This window comes from Necator americanus, chromosome II (genome assembly GCF_031761385.1).
Source record: "Necator americanus strain Aroian chromosome II, whole genome shotgun sequence".
NCBI lineage: Eukaryota > Metazoa > Nematoda > Chromadorea > Rhabditida > Ancylostomatidae > Necator > Necator americanus.
In genome coordinates this window covers 26,152,586-26,170,825 of record NC_087372.1, presented here as the reverse complement: position 1 = coordinate 26,170,825, position 18,240 = coordinate 26,152,586, and the positions used below count along the sequence as shown (strand labels likewise).

The 18,240-nt window shown below is 42.5% G+C and overlaps 1 protein-coding gene across 3 annotated transcripts; it reads left to right on the top strand.

Moving 5' to 3' along the window:
- Positions 1-618: 618 nt before the first annotated feature.
- On the top strand, positions 619-17,994 carry RB195_019518 (uncharacterized protein; the record flags this gene model as incomplete). Of its 3 annotated transcripts, none has more annotated exons than XM_064187402.1 (17): positions 619-717; positions 3,985-4,026; positions 6,751-6,847; positions 6,905-7,020; positions 7,087-7,260; positions 7,420-7,545; positions 7,602-7,698; positions 9,549-9,621; positions 13,812-13,890; positions 13,958-14,092; positions 14,160-14,245; positions 14,300-14,373; positions 16,038-16,237; positions 17,430-17,515; positions 17,586-17,692; positions 17,767-17,833; positions 17,937-17,994. In XM_064187402.1, 17 exons carry the CDS (start codon positions 619-621, stop codon positions 17,992-17,994), a joined length of 1,716 nt encoding a protein of 571 aa, XP_064043283.1. The 3 variants fall into 3 exon arrangements, with proteins under 3 accessions (XP_064043283.1, XP_064043284.1, XP_064043285.1); XM_064187403.1 differs by having other exon boundaries at positions 628-717; positions 7,602-7,677; XM_064187404.1 differs by having other exon boundaries at positions 628-717.
- Positions 17,995-18,240: the final 246 nt, after the last annotated feature.

Genomic DNA, 18,240 nt, shown 5'->3' with positions numbered 1-18,240 from the left:
AGTACCAAAAATACTTCAAGTTCCCACCACATCAATGGATTCGAGGATTTTTGCTAATAGCTAAGTTCGAAAAAGAATTTCTAATAAAAAGTAGTAATCAAACCTCTGCAAAAAAAGAGGTCGGTACAGAAATACGTCTTCCTATTAATATCAACTGAAACTTTTATTTTTGATGGACAGAAATGGAATGCAAAAAATTGGGATAACTTTTAGCAGTACAAGATAGCGGTGGGATGTGATGAATGTAATACAATGTCTGCAATTTTCCATGCGAGCTCAGCGAGCGCTACAAGGAGTATGAACGCATGGCATGGCGTGAAACTACAGAATGTTGTATTTTATGCGTACACCTTTAAAACTAAATAAATACATATGTATCATCTGTATATAAATGCGAACAAAGTACATTAAATTTCCTATTTGTTCTAAGTCATCCACTAGTAAAAACTCTCCAACATTTATTTGTTTATTAAGCTCAATAGCGTATCAAAGGAACAACAAAAAGGAAAGAAAAGAGGTGGATAAGCGACAGGAAGACAGAGGGAATACTAAGTGTTACTACCGTGTCCAATTCCCGAGCAACCTGGGATAACGATAAGTTTTAATTCAATCTTGTCAATGACCAGTATGATCATTTCGTTTACTAACGTGGCTATGGATGGTTCGCATAAATTAAGTTACTCGTACAAAAATGGAATATTCATGGAGAAATCTCAGGTTCGTTGAACTTTCAGCAAGCGGAATTTCTTTTGCGGACGCCATCTGAGCCAATAACAATTGCGATTGACGACTATAACCTTCCCGGCTTCTCGCTACAATCCACTACGCTCACCTCATGTGATTCTGGACTCATATTGCCTCCTCTTCATGTCCCAAACGTGTTACTGATACTGATTTGAGTCAATTCCTTGGATCTGTCCATTCATACGTTATGGAAACCTACAAGTGCCACTTCCAGAAACAGTGCTTTCGAAATGTCTTGAATTATGGCATATATCGGGCAGGTGTAGTGTAGTGGTCAGAGGTTCCGCTGCCTGCACGATCGATCGGAGGTTCGAATTCGCCCTTGTGCTCTCCAAGCCTTCCACCCCCAACCCTCTCCTCCACGGATCGATAAATTGGTACCAGACTTGTCTGGGAAGATAAACACTGATTTGACACATTAGCTATCCACCGCCAGTCATTGTATAGGCCAGCTTCACATTCGTAGACCTCAAACGATTCTGAATTGAAGTGAACGTGGGGGCGCATCCCAAGCGCCGATTAACGCCAAAAACTTTATTCTTTTATCCTTCATCCATATAAGTTGTCACTTTAAAGACGAAGGGCGGACGCATCATAGTGGACCTGGTCGTTGGCTAAGTGAGGGTCCTATCACGCAGAACCTATCGTGTGTTTGTCTAAAGCGGCATGTAACTGTCGTTCTGTCGATAAGGGAATTGGGGGCGGAGGATGAGGAGCACCCAAAAAGTGGTCTAATGGGTACTTTAGCAGGAGGCACTGAACAAGGTTAGTTGATCCCTTTGTCATTTGTTTGAAATTCGTCGCCATGGTTTTTAGGCCTCTGTCTGAAAACCTAAAAGCCAAAGAAATCGTTAAAAACTCGTTCTCGCTTCCTGTTGGTTGCGGGTTGATAGCGAAAGATCTTCGAGAATCACCGCTTGTAAGGCCAAATAAACGGAAATGCGCAGCTCATTTGCAACCGAAAAAAAAGGTTGCCGGCAACTTGTGGGCTCTCTTTGTGCTTGAAAAACCTCGGGACTATTGCTTTACTCGGACCACTTCATGTCTTTGCTACTGGATCTTTTCCTCGGATCCGCTTCGGGTGTATAACACATCCTCTGTTTTGTTCTACTCCACCTTCCGGGCTCTGTTTCGTAGATTCTTCTGTATCTTTGATGTGTCACGCAACTAACTCCATCACAAACAAAATTTCAACAAAACAACACCAACTTCTAAAAACTAAGCTGTTTGGTCGTCAATAGCTCCGGATGGCGTTGTAACTCCACCGAGTGATTTTACCAATTGTTAACTATTCTCATGAGACGATTTATACAGTTCCACCGAACAACAGGACAACTTATCTTTGAAGTAGTGCTGGCAGCAGTAATCACTGATATATTCTCCCTTTTGATGACATCTTCTATTTCTGCTAACACAGCAATATCGACCGGCTGCATGTAATATTGCGCGGAAACTGGAAGACCTGAATGGTTGTTATTCCCAGGCTATTGCTATGAAGTACGGTCTAATCTTCCTGAAATATTAGGCTGGCAACTAATTCCTGTTGCACTTTGTAACTTTTCATTTGCAAACTCTTAATTCTCACAGACTTAGTTTTCAACCAATGGCCTGTTCTCCATCGGTATCGAGGACATCGGTATCGTCCAGGCAGTTCGTAGATTTTCTCCTTCAGAAGTGCGATCAAAGAATAACTGGAGGTCCGTGTTGAGCTCATCCCCATCAACGGAGTGGCGTCCTTCCAGGTGATTAGTCAGAGGTCGGAACTAGTTATAGTCCGACGGGCAATGACCGGACTGTAAGGCAGTTGGGGAAGGATGGACCAGTCGAGACTGCGCAGCTTCATCTGAATCAACTTCGCGACAAGAGGGGCTCGTTCTCATGCAAAAAGAAGAGTTTTCTCTGTATCCCTCTATGCGTTGCATTCCTCCCGGTCCAACCGCTCGCAGGACTTCTCTGTATTGAAGTAGAACCATGTAGTAGTATAATAGAAGCTTCCACTGAATGACTCCGTTGTCATGCCACCAACAAAACAACATGATCTTCCCAGACTCCGGTCGCAGCGACTCCCTTCACGGATAGAGAAAGAACACCGCCCAAGGCATCCATCAAGGCAAATATTAGTGAAGGAATACGGGATACTTAGGAAAGATTAACAGTCTATGGCACAGGGCTAAAAGGTGAACTAAATGAATTCCTAGAGCGATGTTTCTGATCTTTAACAGATAATGGTTGCCAGCCTGATAAAATAAGAAATATAGGTTCCCTTTGTTCTTCCTATGTCACTCTTGTGCTAAATTGAGAAGGTATACAAGAATACTGGTTACTGAGTTAGAGACGGTCTGTTCTCAGCAACTATCGGCTGCAGCGATCCCAGTCATGTGTGAGCTCAACACTTGATTTAGTGATTCACCCACGGTCTGTCGTCTGGCGTATGGATGATTCGCGAATTTACAAAGGTGAGATGGAAAGTTTCGCGCCTCTCACAGAGATAGTCTTCGCCGCCCCATTTTATTTACTCCAGTTCGAAATGCAGTACTTCATTCGGAACTCCTGACTTCACAAGATATTCATTCTGAAATTTCTGAATCTTCAAGTTTTGTTGTTTTCAAAACACAAGGAAGACTCAGATTTAATAATTTTTTTTAAACTAGAGGGGTTCTTCCTCTCTTACATTAATTTAAGTGGAACCTCACGCAGCATTAATGGAACCTGTTCTCCCATGTACAACAGCTAAAACATGGCTTATGAGCTGCGGTCGTGGGGACTCACAGTGGTTAATATCCTGCAAGACAAATGTTTGACACAATTCAACAAATCGTCCAAAGAGTCCACAGAAACATTTCACATAAAATTGGCGGAGTCTGGTGATACTGCTATCATATTAAAGGAAGTGACATATCAAGACCTATAGACAACACTTGGTAAAATTCTCGGTGCTACGTTCTCTGTTGTAATGGATAAGGGCCCTGCCATAGTTGCAAGTAGGATGAGAATGCGGCGCTCCTGCAAATCCAGAAATCAGTTCGATCAAAGGCTCTGGAGGGATAAGTTAACTCATTGAAAGAAGAACTATCATAATTATACGAGTAACTGAATCCACTTTACGCGCTACTAGTTCATCACTCGTCTGTATGCAACGAGTTGCTTCTTCAGCCAAACTCATGAGCACAGTGCTCCTGTTCGATCTGATAGCTGCATTTGCAAGGGAGTATTTCATGAATTGTTCCGACTTTTTTTCAGACACGCGAATGCATGAGAGGAAGCGTCTGTTTAAAAAGTAAAGTAAGTTCTACACTTCTGGTTATCGGTGAAATCTTAAATGAAGACTCAAAAAGGACAAATGTTTTTATACTTGTCTTTTGAGCGAAGATTGCTGAGAATTTTAGAGGTGTCTACAAAACATTTTCACTACAATGAAGTAAGCTTACATGAAAATTCAAATCGGTTGGAGATCATGTGAAACATGAAACATGATCGTGATCATGAAAAGAGAAACGAAAAAAGTGATGAACCTCGTGGTGTTGGTAGTGTTGCATGTAATCGGTGTGTCTGTTTCCTCCCAAATGAGATGTGGTCCCAACTTGTCGACTCCGGAAGAATGAGCATCTTTTCTGGCTTAAGACGATTTTGAATTATCGACTGTACAGATGCTATCCTGAAACTCTTATAACTGCGCTACACTTTTTTAACTGCAACAATTAAGAATTTTAATGGTTCGGAGGGTATGACCGCTTGTGGTGGCTGCGTGCATGTAGGAATTCCTGCAGTTGTTTTCACACCCACCTGCGAAACCGATTTCATTGGAATTTGGTGAATTAGTAGAGTGATAGGTTGAAGGCAGGGTATCACAAAATTGACGTAGTATCGAAACCTTGAAAAAATAGAGTTCGGGGTGCAGATTACGAATATGAGCATGTTCCGCTCAGCTGCTCAGTTTCCTCTGATCGTCCATGAAAACGGCGTAGGAAACTGCGTTCGTTCCACGAGGTAAGTTAGAACGCGTCACTCTTCTGTACTCACAGCATCCACCTGCGAGCGGTCGACAACCTGATCTCCTCAGCAGCCTACTCAAGAAAAACGAACGAATAGGCTGAGGGGGTACCTGAGCGAGTACAAGGATGGCGCGTCCTAACATACCTTCTAACAAATGACGTGCCATTGCCGTTTTTTTTGGACGACGGCGCACTTTCGTGTTGTAGCAGAACTGGAATCTAGATCGCTGAACCATGACGAAGGTCGTATGTGAGGAAAACTTTCCCGGTCCCTGAGGCAAGAACATGAGACTATCTGGACATATCCACAGTGGATCCGTGGAGTCCCTTGGGACTTTTGGAATTGTTTGGAGCAACGAATTTCTTCCTCGCTCAGCAAATCCTGAAGGAATTCAAGAAGGACTTTCAGCCAGATTGGAACAAAATTTACGGAAATTATTTGCCACAAATATCTACGGACCATCAAAAATCTGCATCCAAGAAGATCGGCGTGGACAGTACTTTGATTTAACAGGAGTTTGCTGTTGAAGCAAGGACCGATAGCAAATAGCTGGTCCCTTCTTCGGGATACGACGAAAACTAAAAGATCCATTCTTCTCTGGTATAGTCGGTTCAAAACGAAATTGCAGTTGCAAAAACGACCCCCCCCTTAAGGGGGGGGGTGAAAGAGGGGGGGGAAAAAAGAAAAAAAAAAAAAAAAAAAAAAAAAAAGGGGGGGGGGGAAAAAAAAAAAAAAAAAAAAAAAAAACCCTACCTCCCCCCCCCCCCCGCCGCCCCCACCCAAAACCCAAATTCTCTTGTTTTTTTTTTTTTTTGAAAAAAAAAAAATAAATTATTTGTGGGGGGGGTTATAGTCGGCTTTTTTCACTACTTTTTTCTTTAAAAATTGACATTTATTTAGTTCTTTTTGTATAAAAACAATCTTCCCTTCTCATTCAGTGAATATGCCATTGTAAATCATTTGCCACACTCGCCAAAGTACGCTCCACCACTTCGAGAAAAGTTGGCATGCAGCAAAGTCATTTCGCAACTTCAACAAACTTTTTGGGGAAGGAAAAATTGGCAAAAGCTAAGTTAGAAGATGGTTTGAAAACTTTGGAAAGACGAGACCAAAACTCGCAGATAAAGAAGGAAGAGATCCACCAGTAAATTTCGACGTCCAGGCACTTTTGGCGAAGGCCTCTATGTGTGATGTGGAACATCGACCAAAGTTAGTCGTCCCAAACGCTCAGGAAAGTATGAAAGTTGATTGTAGGGTCCCTTACGAACTCTCCAACAACAAAAAACGCCGAACGTTAAATCGGGCGAGAAAAACTGTGTCCGAGTTTTCACAGATATGCAGCAGTGAAACGAGCAAACTCCGTTCCTGAAGGTTACTGTCACTGGGGATGAATCGTTGCTTCTCTTCAAAAACGTCAAAAGAAAGAAAGCTTGCGTTTCTCCAAGTGTTTCACTCAAGAGAATAGTGAAAAGCAATATGGTGTGTTAAGGAGTTGTTGTTAATATTTTTTGAAATGACAATTAGTTCGTTGAGATCGCGAAATGACTGTGCCGCATGGCAACCTTCGTCGAAGTGGTGGAACATAGTTTGGCGAATATGATTCACAATACCATATTCATTAACTAACAAGGAAGATTGTTTTCAGATGAAAAAAATTAAACGAAACAGTAATTTCTAAAGAAGGAAGAAGCCGCAACAATTAAGTACCGACCCACTTTGACGTTGAATTCGAAACTGGGAAACTATCCACCAATGCATAGTTTCGCAGCTTCGAAATCAACGTCAAAGTGTCAAAGTGACGGTAATGTTTTCTTGTCTTTTCACAGATTTTAATAATTCATTCAGAAGCTAGCTTTTGCAAATGGTAACCAAAATTCTATCCAAATTAGCTTGCGTGGTTATTTTCCTGATACTTGAGGAAGTTCCGTAAAGCTCACTATTTTCTAGCTCTCTGGAAAAATTTCATGTGCGTGCTTTTTTCTGGCTAGGTATTAAGCTTAGAAACATTTCCAGACTGTTTGGGGAAAGAAAACCTCGACCAGTCCTAGGAAGACATGTATTGGAGTTGTTGGGACCACAATAGATGAGAATGGAAACATTAAAACCGATGGTGAGCTCGGGACTTTCCTTCCATAAAATCGATACGCCGTCACTACTGTAATTGCAGAAGAATTTTTCGAAACTGTCCTTGTTTTGGGAGCTACTGATGAGAAATTTCAAATTTGCCAAGAACTATACAATACGGAAAGACATTATATTGATAATCTCAAATTGTTACTCATGGTTAGAATAATTGTCGATTTTTTTCGTCCGGAGTTTTCGTTAAACCGTAAGCCTCTACCTTTTTAGGTAAAAGATGCTTTAATAGAACGAGTTGAAAAAGAAAAACCAATCATTAGCAGACCAAAAATCGTACAAATTTTTGGGAAGATCCAGCCAATCGTGGATCTTCATGAAGAAATCAGTCAGAAACTTGCAGACTTAATAGACAATTACAGCGAGAAACAGTGTGATGTAGCAAAAGTGAGTCTTTTTCCAGTCGTCACTATCACATGACAACGGAAGTGAGGTGGAGAACAATGCAGGATTCTACTATTTTCTGGATATTAGAATTCTGGATGAGACTATCTTTTGAACGTTTCTGCTTCTACCTTGGGAAATGCTAAACGTATTTATTTTGAGATTTGGGTGGATGCCAATAATGAACTCCTGCGTGTATATCCCTCTTATATCAACTATTGTGATAATGCTAGAAGCCTCCTCATCGATGCATGCGAACGGCACCCGCGTCTTCGAACTTTTATAGAGGTGAATGTCGTAAACCACTACATACATCATCCGCCAAAGTACTTCATCTTTCACAGGAACAAGAAAAATTGCCGGAATTCCACCGACAGCGAGCCATTGATATCATGACGTTTCCAGTGCAGCGCCTTGCAGGTGTCAAACTTCTCCTTGAAAGTGAGCTAATTATCAGAGCAAGACTATCGTACATTTTTCTTCACCTTTCACTGAGTGGATTCTACGCCAACTCAGCAGGTGCACCCGACTGGAAGATATTAGTTTCTTACAGATTTTAAGGAGGACCAAGGAGATTCAAACTCAAACTCAGCAGTTCCGTCAGCAAACCCAGTAAAATTAAGTACGTAGGCTAGGAACAAGGGGAAATGTGACTGGAGACCATTTGGTCTTCCACGTAAAAGAATAATTTGCTGGATTTTCTGTACTCGACAGTACCAAGAGTTGCAGCTCAGTGCGAACATAATAGAGTCTTTTTAGTATTCGAACAAACCGAGTGGCATTTTTGCCATTATGTTGTCACACTTCTGGAGTCCCAGCGGAAAGGAGAATCGCACAAATGTTACACTTTTACACCTCGTATTCGATTACCGAGGACTCATGCTCTTTAAAAATGTCGCTGAAATCTTACTGTTGATTGAAGAAATTAAAATTTTTTCTTGACCTCATTTACATCTATTGCTCTAAACTTTTTAGGCATGCACACTGTATATATTTATTAGGCGGAAAATTTGTACAGTAGAATGACAGCAAAATGTCTTAGATACAAGCGAAGCAGAGGCATGAGGGAATGTGCGTCCAGCAGAAAAGAACGGATGTTGCAATACACACGATGAGATCTCCCGATCCCACAATTCCGGCAGTACGATGTGTGCTCGTCCTTTTAGAACGAGTAATACCTTAAGCCGTCAGCATACCAAACATTTTTAGGTGTTTAAAGGCATCACTCCACGAATCTGAGGTGGTACGGATTTCAGGAGGAGTATTCGTATACGGGATAGTAGATTATGGAGAGGTGGGTGATTCCTTCCATTTCTTCCTAATTGCCGTAAAAAAGATAGATAGGCCTGGAAGATACGGCATCAGGCGTTCTGGCGCACTATTTTCTACAAGGAGTTCGACTGGAGCGCGCCAGCCTTATGCACGCGACGCATCTGCCGGGCCGTTTTTTTTTACGGCAATTTGGAAGAAATGGACGGAATCACCCCCTTTCCATAATCTAGTATCCCGTATAAGAATACTTCACCTGAAATCCGTACCACCTCAGATTCGTGGGGTGATGCCTTTAAGAAGTACTTCGGCGCGTCATTATCAGAATACGGAAGTATTTTTGTCACTTTATCAAAAGTTATCGTGCTGAAATAAATGTTTTGTAAGGAATACTCAACGCATATGAAATCAGGGAAAGAGGAAGTAACAGACCTACCCGAGGTCATTTTTTTGTCCTGAGCCTGTTTTTATATGCGCGAGACCTAACAATCTGCTACATTTCGGGTACATCAGGATTACCTCTCCTTCCGAATTCATTTTGTGAATGCTGTTAGTGAATGTGCTCGTTGAAGGTGGGCTGGGATCTACAGTCGGCTTAAAATCTGTTGTATTGGTTTGACCAGGCGTCCTTATGAAGGCGTGGGTGACGCGTTGATCACTCGTAAGAAAGTTTGATCAACAAGCGGTCTCCCACGCCCTTGCTTAGGGCAATTAAAGAGGACTGAATGTGACGGCGGCCTTGCTCTACACACCTAACCTTCATGGAGAGATCCCAACAACGGCAATTTCTGGTATTTTGCCTTTATAGTCTTATTGCGACCAACCTTGAAATTCTGTCGCTATCGGAAACAGTTACTTTTCTGTTTCTCAGAAAGATTGTGCACATGATTTTGTTCATATATATCTGAAGCAAAGAAAAAAAAAAGCTAAAAAGAGAAAGGTTTAGTGTAAATAAGCTAAACAGATCCTGGTAAATAAGTTCTCAAAAAACAAAAAACAAAAAAAGAAAGAATTTTTCTCAGAGCTGGAAAAGAAGTCAAACAATGAAAGCACAGAACTTCAACATGCAATTCAAAGTGTTGGCAATGTGCTAAGGTGAGCTATCATTATATAAGACTCTTTTTCTTTATCCAGCTTTCTTCTTACATTGCAACCAAAGGTGGCCTGCCGATTCGCTGTCGCTAATATTCACACTGCCAAAGAAACACAGTCGGGTCAAACCTGAAGCTTGGTCCAGTTGCGTAAGCGGCTGCGCTCGAAGTAGAGTGACAGAGTTAGCGACTGCGATCAAGCAGCAACTAAGTTATCTCTCCAGTCTGATTGCAGCAAAAGAGGGTCCCGCCTGGACCACAACCGTTAGCCTTAGCCGTTACCCTACTTCTAACAGGACTTTCTAATTCTTGAGCATTTAAACTGTTGTGAAATCTTAGTTTCATCAAGGAAATCCAATTAGCTCAATCTCATCAAGGAAACTATTTCTATTTTTCTTCCTTTCTGTCCTGACTTCAGTCTCGTCTCTCGGAAATGTTATGTTCCACTCAAAAACATCTCTGCAGACGGATGTAATTGAACGCAGCGTATCACAAATTGACGTGACACGGAAACCGCAGAGAAAACGTAGATGTCAACGTAGATGCGCGTTTGTTCAAACGAGGTCGCCGTGAACGAGACACATCAGAACGCATCCCCTTGTAGAAGCTTCGGTCTCCTCAGCCGCATATTCGTTGATACTACATGATTAGGCTGGTGAGGAGACTTCATTAATCTTCAGGCACTCTATCACGGACGCTGCGCGTTGCAACCGGCGGCGGAAGGGGCGCAATTTTTTTTCGACTATGAGGAAAAAAATGAGAGGAGCCATGCCCCTCTCCATGACCTACACTCCAAACCCTATGTTTTACCTGTGCTTTTCCTCAATTTCTTGATACGTTGCCTTTAACACGACGATAACACGACCCATGGGTGTAAGCATTAAGAAGTAGAGGGGAGTATATAATTATGTACGTACCTAATCTTTTTTGCGGACTCGAACGTACAGGAGAAAAGGGTCAAAGCAGTACAAAAAAAAAAGGAAAAAATCGAGCCACTACGAAAACGCCGCAACTGGTGACAACACAACTCATGGATAATTCCTATGGAATCGTTTGTGCAATGGCAGATGGCTTTGGTTCCAACTATTTAGTGGAGTGATTGATGCAAGGTTACTTGGAGGGTCGAATCCGGTTCTTACCTAATTAAGTAATTTACTTAATTAGTTAATTTTTTACTTTTACAGTCGTATGACCTTTTTCTGGAATCTTTTCACACGCTGAGAACGAAAATGGCATCCACTCACCATAAATGAAATCGGTGACCAGTTTTCGAAAAAAAAAGTCGGAATCAGCCAGAACCACTCTCCTTAGCTAACCTAAGCCTTCTCAAATGGAAAGACTTAGAAATAGACTTAGATGGCCCGTCTTCACTGGACGTGCGGGCCCCAGCATCTCCTCCACTCGTTTCGTTTCCTTGCCATTGTCATCCAAGAAGTTCTCAAGTTTCGTGAGTAGCGTTGACAAGATCCTTGAGCCGTATCCAGCTGAGCTCTCAGCTGGTCCATCCGTGTAGCGAACACGTCACCCCATCTCGTAGGCGGTCTCCCTCGAGGGCGTTTACCATCTGTTGGGATCCACTCTAGCGTTCTTTTAGTCTATCTATCGTCGACCCTTTTCATAATGTGACCGGCCCATCTATCTCTTGCTTTTGTTCCGCTGGGTCGCGAAGACGGGACATTCCCCTTAAGTCGGAGCTGCGAGGGCCGGCTAGGTGTTGTGTGCGCCGGTGGAACTTCAGAAAACATCTCCCAAGGGCTCTGTGGATAGTTAGTAGTTTCCTAGACGTGGCTGCGGTGTCTGCCCACGTCTCCGCTGCGTAACAGAGCGCTCTAAGGACTGAAACAGGACACGGAGGTCTTAGCCGTCAGTACGTGGCTCCCCTGATGATTGTGAATGCTGTTCACGCTGCTCTCATCCTTCTATTCAGTTCTTCCTTCACGTCGTTTTCCATATTCATAGAAAGTCCAAGGTATACGTAAGACGAAGTCTGGGAGCTTTCGAGTTGCAAATCAAATTAAAAGAAGGGCCGGAAAAATTCGAATTACGGAACGGTGACAAATGATGCTGACATATGGTAAAAATTAAATCTGAGGGCAGTTTTTGTAGAAAAAGAATCCGAACATTTCTTGAAATTCGAACAATTTCCGTTGAAAATTGACCCACGAGTCACACGAAAAGGATTTTCCCATTGTTCGGAAGTGGTTCCTGAAACGTCCTGCGAAATCGTTCCCGAACAGTTTCCAAACTACGTGCATGTAAAAATGCGCAGAGCACACTTTTTATTCGAAGGCTTTTCGAAAAGTGTAGTTCTTGCTGCGTATTTGCTATATGTGTGCGATTTTGCATTGATTTCGACACGGTTGTAGTTGACTGCGGTGACGGAAGAGGAGTTGGAAGATTGCCGAACAGAGAATGTTTGAAGAGATTTCCTCAGATGTCCGAACTTTGAAGATCCCGGGAAGCAAGAGTGTACCAGCGGCGGCGACGGAAGACGGAAATTTGGATGCAGCTTTCGCGCGCACCTGCAACCTGGAGTCAACAGGGAAATCGGTTATCTGAATAGCAGAATTTTCGAGGTCTTACATGATGAAAGAAAGAAGACCTTTGGGCGAGTTACCTGTCTGCATTTGATCTTGGAACTGTGAAAGGAAGTGGCTCGAACGCCCGAGGTGGAGTAGAACACGATCGTGGTTTCTGTGCTATTGTGGGTCTGTTATGGGTTCTGCATATACAGTATTGTACATTAGTTCGAGCAGAGTGCCATCGTACGAATCGACAAAACCAGCACCCTAGTTCCCAAATAAAACATTGGTCGTGTCCTTCGGCTAATTGAATTGAATTGAATTAGAATCAAGAACCGAACAAAATCGCTTGTCGAAATGGCCGACGTTGGATTTGGAACGAAACATTCAGAACCACGTCCTTCTTGGAGAAACCATTAGAGCCGATATATGGGGCTAGAATTTCGCCACCCTCGGCTACATCCACTAGAAGGTAAACCACACCACGAACTTCGTCGATCCGAGCCCAAGTCAGTTCAAAGTAAGCGAGCGCAGTGAGGGCACGGAGCTTCATCTGAAGGAGATTTGAAGATGGAGCGGCCTCAAAGACTGCTACCCAAATTTTTGTAGAAGTGGCAGTACAACAACGAGAACGTCTTGTTCGAATAAGTTGATAGGTACGTTAGAACCCAACAGTCTTCTCTCCTCAGGGTCACAAAAACGGAATTTTGGTGGTTGACTTAGAGTTCAATGTTTATAAATGAAGCACTCAGTAGCGCCCTTATTTCTCGAAGAAAATAATAACAATCGGGGCACTAAGACCTAATCATTAGTCTTAGAGGATCTACGACGCTAAAGTTACTAAGGGAAAAAATAAGTCGTTAGTCATCTCCTGTTTATATATATTTATTTATAAACATATACATACGAATATGACATATGACGGCAACAAAAATGAAGGATAAGGTGCCTGGCGTTAATCAATCCGCTTGGGATGCGCCCCCTCGTTCATTTCAATTCAGAATCATTTGAGGTTTACGAACCTGTAACTGGCCCATACAATGACTTGCGGGGCTAGCCGATGTGTCAAGTCAGTGCTTTTATCCTCCCACACAACTCCGGTACCAATTCATCGACCCCGGAAAGATGAAAAGGTTTGGTGAGCACTAGCGCAGAAGAGGAAACGAAGTTATAGTTAGTTAACTAGTAGTTAGTTTAGTTATAGTCGGGTTGAAACGACATGACGCTCAGCGAAGTTACTTAAACTGCTGCGCTCGAAGCGGCACTGTTGAGCTACGAAATGAGATTGTGGCGGGATCATCGCGAACTGCAGCATGGGTGGTGCAAAGCAAAGGTCCCCTCCTTAGATCACAAGCGCTACGCTCCACTGCTTCCAGCGCAGCCCCTTGCGCAACGGCACCGAACTAAATGTTTCGACGCGACTGTATTTAGCCATGTCGTCATTTTGAATGTTTCATGAATGAAAAGAGTGATCTGTTGAGTCCGAGGGCTTCACGAAATACATGTTGAAAGGGTAAGGGTAACGACTTCGCCTGTTTGCTTCAAACGGTCCGTCCATTTTAAATCACAATTCCATAACATCATATGACCTCATGCTCAAATTTAATGCAGCTTAAATATCCTGTGTTGTTCTCTTTGTTTTTACATCTTGAACATTTATAAGCATTTTAAGGCGCTCAAATAGCGTGAGACGAGAGAATGATGTTCACATAGCCCAACTGAATTTACTTCAAGAAGTTGAAAGTATTCCTGTAAGTGAAGACATCGAGAACGAAGAGCTGTTGGTTAGTTGGTTTCCAGGCACCAACACTATTTCAGTGCGAACTCGTGTATTCCTCTCACGTTCTGGTTGGAACAGTGGAGGTACAATTGTTGTGTACAACCAACAAAATAAAGTTAGGGAATAAGGATCCAGTTTTGAAACTGACGTTATTCAGTGATGGAGTGATCCTGGTAAGATCGTTACTGCTGCGCGTATGATAAGAGAGTCGTCCTTGCGAGAATAAAACTAAGATTTCAGGTATGCAGCTGCAGGAAATATAAGTTGATAAATTGGATGGCAAAAACACGTGCCACCAGCACATTATGCAAATTGTGGAAGAAACCGTGAGTTGTGATGTCGTATAGAAGGAGGAGATAGCAGCAAACTCTCATATTCAGTTATAAGTATTTGACAACACTGAGGGCAGAACAATTTCGATGTATGATGTTTATACATTGCACGCCAAATAAAGGTAAGGAAAGTTTCTTCAAAACTGACTGCACATCTGTTTGTCACTTTGATATGACAATGAGCACAATAACGGAGTGTTAAGTCGGAGCAGGCATTAAAGGCATCACCCCACGAATCTGAGGTGGTGCAGATTTCAGGTGGAGTATTCGTATCCGGGATGGGAGACTATGGAGAGGGGGGTGATTCCGTCCATTTCTTCCTAATTGTCGTAAAAGATGTCCCGGAAGATGCGGCGCCGCACGGGGCTGGAGCGCTCCAGTCCAACTCCTAGAAAATGGTGCGCCAGAACGCCTGAAGCCGTATCTTCAGGGCCGTTTTTTACGGCAATTAGGAAGGAATGGACGGAATCATCCCCCTCTCCATAGTCTCCCATCCCGTATACGAATACTCCACCTGAAATCCGTACCACCTCAGATTCGCGGAGTGATGCTTTTAAGGGGAGCTTATCACGAGGTTGGTATGGCGCAGTCAGTTATAGGTCCGCTGTAGCTGCGTGGTCGATGTTTCGAAACCGCCATAGTGCAAACTAAATCTTTCATCCCTCCGGGTTCGATAAGTTGGACCTGCCTGGGAGGATAAAAACACTGACTTGATCATCGGCTAGCCCCGCAAGCCATTGTATAGGCCAACACGCGTTCCAAAACCTCAACGATTACGAGTTGCAGTAAAATGCGTTGGCGCATCCCAAGTGGGTTGATACGCCAGTGACTTTATCCTTTTTTTATCATGAAATTGAGATATACCGAAACCTCAGGGAAATCATAGGGTAGCGGTTGTAGATTGCGGAAATGGGTATGGCTCCGCTGATGCTTCCCTAATCGTCGTAAAAAACGGCCTTGAAGACGGCGTTTTTCCCCATAGAATCAGTTGCAATGCGCCACTGTTGTGCACGAGCCTCGTCCACGAGCGAGCGGCCGAAGATTAACGAAGTCTCCTCACCAGTCTATTCTAGTAAAACCAATGAACAGGCTGGTGAGGGGACCGGAGGGTGTACAAGAGTGGGCGGAAACAGAAGCATAGGAACTAAAGTGGTTCCCACGACGGTTTTTTTTACGACAACTAGGGGAAGTTGAGGACCGGGCTGTTTCCGTAATCTACAACCCGAACTCTACGTTTTTGTGTTATCCTTGTCAAGAAAAGAAAAAGTAGGTATGCACCAAAAAGCAGGCATTCTTACTTTGGAAAACAAAAGGTGCCTGGAAAGGATAAACAAAGAATCAGAAAGAAGAAGAAAACGAAAGAGAATTAAATATTAAAAAAAGTAATGCAGTTATACAGTGCATATACAGTAAGTATATATATACTTACTATATAGTAGTATAGTATAGTATAGTATAGTATAGTATAGTATAGTATATAGTATATATATAAGTTATACAGTAAGTGGTAAGGATTTTTGTACAACTCTTATTTCTACCTAAAAATGGCAGGGTTTTCTGACAGTTGCGGGATACAAGTTTGAGGTTGATTGCCGCTTTGCTTTTTCAGCATTGCTGGTAAAAAGGGGTTGCAGTAAACTCCAGTGAACGTATAAATGCTAAAGCATCCTATCGGTCGCCGAATTTGGCCATGTTTTTGTTTGCATCACAAATGCGTAGTACTTAGAGCATTCTCGATATTTTGTTTCTACTTCCTCTGCGTCGAAATCAAATCAAACCTCTTCAGATGATCTAAATCGATCGAAACGAAGCCCAATATGTTGCTGGAAGATCAGAGAACGAATGGGCGATATCGAATGGTTTGTAGCTGTGGAGAATCACGAAGACATGCAGGATTTTGGAAGCTCTGTTGAAGTAATGATAAATGGAAGAATAGTACGAAAGGACAAGCAGGAATATTACGAGATGAACCCTTCTGTGAGCATGGTAAGAATGCAATATAGAAGGCGTTCAATGAGTCTAAACAGAGATTTCTCGACAAAAAATAAATCAGTGCTAAGTAAATATTTTCTTCCGGTCCCTAATCTCGTAGCTACGCTATGCTTCCTAAAATAACTCCTATGGCTCTTGGAAAAAGATGTGCTGCTCATCTAGGAGTACTCATTTGGAGACACGTGCTATAAGTCTGTCCTTGCCGCTTCAAGTCTCGTTAGCTGCTGATCTATCGTGATGAATCGGAATCTTTAACAATTACATACGTAACTTGCGATCCGCTTCCGATTTCAGCGCTGTACAGCGCGCTAATGCAATTTACGGGATCCACCGTCGTTTACGGCTTGATTCGTGTGAAGGTTCACAGATTAAGAAATCACGAATAGTGTGCATGGAGTACAGACGCCTGTACTCTTCCACTAGTGATGTATTCATCTGAAATGGTATGAGAGAGAAAGAAAAGGGGTTTCATAGACATACTTCCAGAAGTTTTTGAAAAGAGTTCCTATGCGCTATGGGATACACTCCATCTTTATGTTGTTGCTTAGTTGTTGCTTATATGTAAAAAATTAATTAAATTATTAACGATTATATTATCATTATTACTAATTAATTAATAAATAGGTGTTTGTTCCTACAAGATACGCTAGAGCGCGCTTTTCGGTACACGGTCCCGTCCCCCACCACCTTACTTATAGGTTTTACTTGAATAAAGTGGAAGAGGAGGAACGAGCGCTCGCTCGTAGGTGCACAGAGGGGAAGCGTTCCCACGTGCCCTGTGGGAACAAATGGAGTTTTCCACGCCGTTTTTCAGGGCGATCAGGAAGAATTGAGCGGGGGCATGCTTGTACTCGTAATTGATATCCCGAACTCTACATTCTCCCACAGATTTCCCAACTACGTCAGTTTCGTGATACGCTGCCCTTACAATGAAAACAGTAAACACACAGCTACATGTTCATCACATCGATAGTTTCTCAGTTGTGTTGCAAACACAATTAATTTTAAAGAATGAAATTTAATTTTGAGGAAGAGGAATTTCGTGTGACTTTTTGTAACTGACGGAAAGAAGTAGTATATTTTAGTTTGTACCCATATTCTCATATTTGCTTAAACTTCTGAACGGGTATTTAGAATTTTCTCTTAGCGAACTGGACTACTAAGAAGTACTTATCTCTCATTTTAGAGGAGAAGTTTAAACATGCACGTTGAGATGAAGTTTCGGGAGGTTCCCAGTGAGTGCAGAAATGTCCTAAGGAAATACTTGGAATCGTTGGTTTTCAAGATATTGGTGGTCCTAGTATCCGTCGCAAAACTGAATGTGCTACCCTTGCGTTTATAGGAGAAAGTTCTTCGTACCTGAGGACGACGAAAGTGAGATCTCTGCGATCGAGAAGAGGCCTAGAGACGGCTTGCGTGCGTTAGCAAGCCGAAAAAGCGGTTTCAGAGGTCGTATCAAAAACACCAAAGATTTTCTTACATTCATAAGCAGTCACATGGATTAGCTTGGAAAGCAGCTTCAGGTCTTTTCAATGGGATAAGCAACACTACAAAGTCTATGGAACGAGTGAAAGGAAGCAAAGGCTATAGGTAAGGGTCTCATAGGCACTGTCGAGGAAAATCACAAATGTTTTTGTGGCTTATTTCTTTGTCTTTTACACTTTGAATATTCCACGTAAGGATTCTCTTCCAGACGACGTACTATTGAACCATGTGAACTTTTTTTTGCACCAATCGCAGAAGAAAACTGACTGGCGATTACCCATCTCAGCTATACGTATTTCCTTTTAATCATAATCTACTGGGTTTATTTTTCAAAAGTTGGAATAAAATGCTTCGCACTCAACATTCAACTGCTGTTGTGTGTCGCTTTCGAGCGGGATCTGACGCACCGTAATTCTTGCTGCTATTCTCGCGAATAGCTGTCTGACAATGTTTGGCACAGTGGTAAGAGTTCAGTCGAAGATTTAGTATTCTTTCTCACCAAAACACTCCTA